At 53.7% G+C, this 6,000-nt stretch overlaps 1 protein-coding gene across 1 annotated transcript; it reads left to right on the top strand.

The window, feature by feature from the left end:
• Positions 1-233: 233 nt before the first annotated feature.
• OXER1 (oxoeicosanoid receptor 1) lies at positions 234-1,996 on the top strand. The gene has a single exon (XM_030310492.1). The coding sequence runs from the start codon at positions 451-453 to the stop codon at positions 1,588-1,590; it is 1,140 nt and encodes a 379-aa protein (XP_030166352.1). The 5' UTR covers positions 234-450; the 3' UTR covers positions 1,591-1,996.
• The last annotated feature ends 4,004 nt before the right edge of the window (positions 1,997-6,000 follow it).

Here is a 6,000-nt window from a genome sequence, read left to right as displayed (position 1 = left end):
CTGAGCTATGGGTGCCAGGACCAGCTCCAGCCTTCAGGCAAGCAAATGTCTGATCCCTCAGGGCTATGAACACTTTTCCCCACCTTACCCCAGCTGGGCCTTCCTCCCACTTCAGGGTCCTCTTGGGCTTCCATCACCCCACTGCTGAGCCTTGCTCTCCTCCCCCGCCCAGGGCAACATAGACTCCCCCCACCCCCCTTCAGAGACCACGTGGCCAGGTCACTCGATGTAGGGCAGGGAGGGCGGAGGGAGGGCTGCAGGGGTGGGGGGAGCCTACAAACAGGAACGCTGGGTGTTTCTCAGTGGCTGCAAGGATGCTGATGAAAACCCCAGGATATTGAGTCATCGTGGTGGCCAGCTAATAGTGAGCATCATTCCACTCTGCCCTGAACACTCTTGCAGGGGTAGAAAGACTGGAAACTTCTCTCAGGTCTGTGGCCTAAGCAGCCCATGGAATCTCATAACCTGAGCTCTTCCTCTCCCCTCCTTTCTCTCCCTCCCTCTACTCTTCCTGCCTCCCTCTCTCCTTCCTTCTCCTCCTCTCCCTCTGCCTTCACCACAGACTGGGGGTCACCTGGAGAGGCCTCGGCTCCCTGCCACCCAGCCTCCTCCCCCATAGTATCTGCCTTCCTGGCACCAGCCCTGGGTGTGGAGTTTGTCCTGGGCCTTCTGGGGAACAGCTTGGCACTCTTCATCTTCTGCTTCCACACGCGGCCCTGGACGTCCAACACAGTGTTCCTGGTCAGCCTGGTCATTGCCGACTTTCTCCTGATCATCAACCTGCCCCTTCGTGTGGACTACTACTTCCTGCACGAGATCTGGCGCTTCGGGGCCACTGTCTGCAAAGTCAACCTCTTCATGCTGTCCACCAACCGCTCGGCCAGCGTGGTCTTCCTCACGGCCATCGCACTCAACCGCTACCTGAAGGTGGTGCGGCCCCACCACATGCTGAGCCGGGCTTCTGTGTGGGCAGCCGCCAGAGTGGCCGGGGGACTGTGGGGGGGCATCCTGCTCCTCAACGGACACCTGCTCGTGACTGCCCATACTAACCAGTCCTGCCTCAGTTACCAGCTGGGCAAGAACACCTCGGCCTCACTCTGCTGGCACCAGGCACTGTTCGTATTGGAATTCTTCCTGCCGCTGGCACTCATCCTCTTTGCCATCGTGAGCATCGGGCTCACCATCCGGCGCCGCAGCCTGGGTGGGCAGACAGGCCCGCGGAGGGCCGTGCGCATGCTGGCCGTGGTGGTGGCTGTCTACATCATCTGCTTCCTGCCCAGTGTCATCCTTGGCATGGCTTCCATGGTGGCTTTCCGCCTGCATGCCTGCCACATCCTCAACATCTGCTCCCAGCTCTTCCACGGCTCCCTGGCCTTCACCTACCTCAACAGTGTCCTGGACCCTGTGCTCTACTGCTTCTCAAGCCCCAACTTCCTCCGCCAGGGCCGGGCCCTGCTGGGCCTCAGCCAGAACTGGCAGGGCTCAGCCAGCGAAGAAAGTTCCTACCAGCCTTCTGCTAGGTATCGGGAGGCCTCTAGGAAGGCAAAGGCTACAGAGAAGCTGCAGGCGGAGGTCTCACTGGAGTCATAAGGCCTGTCTCAGGACAGGGGGTTTGCAGTGCCATGGAAGTAAGGACGGCCAGGATCTGACCTGGAGGGATGAGGTCACTCCCCGGACTATTGCCAGCTCAGGGCGCCTCACCCAACTGGACATCTGCAGGAACCAGTTGGGTGACAGGAAAGAAAAGGGTTTTGACCTTACAGAGCAGTGTATCCTGGATGATGTCCCCAGAGCACAGGAAAAGAGCACTATGGCAGGTGGAGACAGGCAGAGCCTGTGTCAGCTCCACCCCAAAGGGATACACAGCTGCCCAGTCCACGGGCCAGAGTGTGATGACTGTGAGAGCACAGGTCTTGCTTTAGAGATTGGGCCTCTGCATTTTCTCTTATCTCATTTGTCCCTTTCAATGCTAATAAACTTCTTTTTGAAAATGCAAGCTTGCCTCAGCTGTTCTAAGGAAAACCCAATGTCTTTGGGTCCATCTGGCCCTGGGGTTCAAAGTGAGTGCCCAAGATGAAGGGAAACTCAGGGGACACAGTGGGGAAGCCATCTGGGACACCATCCTTCCACATTGCTCCTGGGGCTCTGAGGTGGCCTTCAAGGCAGAACTTCTCTGGGTTACAGGAAGGGCAGCTTCTCTGGATCCCCAGGAGACCCCTGCTCCTCTCTGGCCTTCAGCACCCCTTCTGTGATCCTTGAGGTCTCACCCAAGGCACTAAGGGCCCAGCCCAGCTCTCCTCTGGAACAACAAGGAGATCTTCCACCTTGGAAGTTACTTCATCCAGGTCAGGCTCCTAGCTCAGCTTGGGCTCCCCCCGCCCCACCCCCACTAGCTTCCCTCAGCCCCAAGTACCCTTCCCTGGCCTTGGAACCTGTGGTAGCTGCTACCCCACCAGGACAGGACCCCAGGTGAGGACAGGGGCCTCAGAGTCACCAGGACTGACTTTCATAGCCCTCTCCCAGGACCAAAGCCACCTTGCCCACCTCCATCCCTTTGTTCTGCTCAGTATGCCTGTGATCAGTCTCTGAAACCACCTGGGCTAACCCATCCACTGGCCTGAGTCCCCCAGGCACAAGACGTATACCTGGCATGAATTAGGGTTTTTTGGTGGGTGAGGGGGGCAGTGGTTGGCCTTTCGGTCCACAGGGGAAGTCATTCTTTGGTAACTGCTTTTAGGCCAAATTCCTAAAATACTTATGCAGACCCAATCTGCATTTTCTACTCTAATCTCCTAACTGTAACCTGGGAAAGCAACAAATTTTCTAATCTAGGTTGGGGGAGGGGGAGGCATAGCCTTCAAAGTTTCCAAAGGGCTACTTAGAGGTCAGTAGGGTCCCAAATATGCACCACCTGAACCCTGTGTGTCTCCAGCCCTGGCTACCTCAGAACAACGAATACACATGCATCTCCCTGCTGCAGGGACAGAAGAAGCTGGAACTACTTCTCCACTCATCACCTCACCCATGAACTTCTAGACTTTAGGTATAGGTTCTGATGAATGGGACCAAATCCCCTCTCCCCAATTCCCTTTGGAGTTTTAATCCAAGTGCAACCCTCTCATATCATAGACAGGGATGCTTTCCCTCTATTAAAAGTCTTCAAAAATGGAGGTCAAAGCCTAGGAGTCACTAATGTCCCGGGAAGGAGACATCTAGGAGCCATGCAGATGTTGGGGTGGGAGATGGAGAACGTGTCAGGTGGAGGGAGGTGGCCTGGGGGACAATAGGTTGGATGGATACTGGAACCGATCTCCCTGGTGTATCTCCAGCCCTCTTTCCTTTTCTGAAAACACCAGCTGCTCTCAGAAACCTACAGAGAAACAGAGAACTCAAACCAAGGGTGTGCTGCTTGGACCCCTACAAGGTGGCTCCTCATGTGTCCCTGCCCTCCATGGCCCCCTGCTCCATGCCTCCCTTCTTGCTGCTGTCTCTTTCACCCTCCTAGAGTCACTTCTAGGGACTCCCCACCTCTCCACCTTCTGCCATGGGGAAGAACGGGCCAAGACCGGCCCAACCCAACCTCAGCTTGAGATTTGTTATTGCCAAATCAGACTAGAGGCTGGGCTGGGGACTGAGCACTTTCTCATGGAGCCCCACCCCTAGGGTGCTAACACACACTGTGTGCTGAACGCCAGGCACTTCCCCTCTGGTACCATCTCTTTCCATGTTTGTACCAGCATGGGCATGGGTGGCTCTATGGGAAAGTGGGGCTCCATGTGCCATTTCCTCCCTCTTCTCTTTGCTGGCCCCTTCTCTACCCTATCATGTCCTCCCACCCTCAGCAACTGGGCTCACTTGCCCTGCCCCCACCTCCCAATTTAAGGGAGTAACCAAATGGTTCCCATGGCTTTCATGCAGTGCTCTCTCCCCTTTGAGGTGTCCTAGGGTAGAGATCAGTCACAGAGTTTGGGCCCACTCCTAACCTGCCCAGGATCCTCCTTGCCCCTCATCTTGACATTGGACTGTTCTCTGACGACTGAGCCACCCTACCTTTCACAAGGTCCTTCCTGGTGTCCCTCATGGGAGAGAAGCAGGGATTCAGGCTGCCTCCACACTCCCTACATGGAAGGCCTCCCTGGTCCTAACCTTGAATTAATTCATCTGTGAAATGGGAACATTGATTTGGCTCTCATCCAACTCCAGGGGTTGGAGATGGAAACAACTGATATGCCTGAGTGCTGAGTGAAAAAGGTAATTATTACATAGTGGGGGAGTGGGGAGAAGGAATGAAAAGGGATGGAGGAAGAGGAAGAGAGGAAGGCAAACTGTGTTTACGTGCAGAAAACTACAGGTGGGAGGGCTGCAACCATGGTGGTATAAGGTTGGCTGGAAGAAGGCTGATTAAAGATCCCATTTCCTAGGGGCCCCTAGGTGGCTCAGTCGGTTGGGTGTCGGACTTTGGCTCAGGTCATGATCTCACGGTCTGTGGGTCTGTGGTTTCAAGCCCTGCGTTGGGCTCTGTGCTGACAGTTTGAAGTCTGGAATCTGCTTCGGATTCCGTGTCTCCCTCTCTGTCTGCCTCTCCCCAGCTTGTGCATGCTCACTCTCTCTCTCGATAATAAATAAGTTAAAAAAAAAAAAAAAAGATGCTATTTCCCACATTTGGGTTCCAAATGGTATTTTGGCCCCTGGGGGGAGCTACACTATTCAGTGTGAATTTGGAGAAGGGCCTTCTCTTCTTTCTCCTAATGTCCCCTGTGAGATGAGCAAATGGCATCTATGACTTGAGTCTGGGGACTTCCGTGCAGGGGGAGGGAAGGCAGGGCTGGGCTGATGGCTCATAGCCACTCATCCTCCAGCGTTTACTGGGCTCCCACCAGTAAACAGACACTAAGCTAGAGGAAGATGATATGACTCTGACCTTGAGACCCTCTAGGCCAAGCCTGGGAGTGGTTGATCTGCAAGTGGATCAAATGCAGCCCAACCCAGTGTAATCCAAGGTTTTGGAGGTAGCAAGTCATAGCCAGGAGCAGTCAGAAGAGCTAACTGCCTGGTGTCAATGAGGTAATGCATGTGAGCTGAATCCCGGAGGATAAAGAAAGGAGCAATGGGAACGGCATCCCTGGCACAGGGCACAGCACTGTGAAGAGCTGGCATACAAGGGAGGATGAAGTCACTGAGGCAAGAAAGGAGGTGGCCTGGGAACAGAGTTAGGGACAGGCATGAAGGTAGGCTGAGCCACTAAGCACACCACATTCAGAATGTGATCCAAAAGACAGGGACCAACCATCCACAGAGGGGTCCACATCAGCAAAGTCCTGTGGCGGCAGGATCAAAAACAGCCCCTGGCAGGAGCACGTCAGTTGAGGTTACAAAGCAAGTAGCAATAACTGTCAGGCTCCTGGTCTGTGAGAGTGCCTATTGAAACAATATGCCGTTTTAGAATTCATGGGGGTGAATGATTCCTGCTTCTTGCAACCATTGATTCTGACTAAAACATGCGTTAGAAAGGACCATAAAAAGGTAATGAACATGTTTCTGCATTATAATTTGCTATGACCCCATTCCTATACTCCTGAAATTTAAGATGGCTATCATTTAAATAATTTAATCTTCATCTCTCACTTCATTTGACTCACCCAAGTCAGCGAGACCAAAGTTGGAAGGGAAAGAAAGCACCCTGTCTCTACACAGGATGGTAGCAAGATGAGCCCACGTGCACTAGGACACTTCATGTAGACTACCAGAACCATGGCTTCTACCCATACAGGGTTCCAATGCTAAGTGGAGGGACCTGGAATTCAAGAACAGGAAGGAAGGTCCTCATGGGTACAAGTTCACAAATAACCTGGAGGTTGGAATTCATTCATTCATTCATTCCTGTCTTTATTTACTTATGGGAGGGGATAGAGGTATAGAATGTTCAAAGAGATTTCACACTCTCAGGACCCAAGGCAAGGACCCTACCTACTGATTCTGACCCAGCCAAGAGCCCCACCA

This window comes from Lynx canadensis, chromosome A3, assembly GCF_007474595.2.
Source record: "Lynx canadensis isolate LIC74 chromosome A3, mLynCan4.pri.v2, whole genome shotgun sequence".
NCBI lineage: Eukaryota > Metazoa > Chordata > Mammalia > Carnivora > Felidae > Lynx > Lynx canadensis.
This window is presented reverse-complemented; position numbering and strand designations above follow the sequence as displayed.

Bases quoted from the DNA above. Each gene is read 5' to 3' on its own strand.
- OXER1 (XM_030310492.1), top strand. From the start codon at position 451: ATGGAATCTCATAACCTGAGCTCTTCCTCTCCCCTCCTTTCTCTCCCT.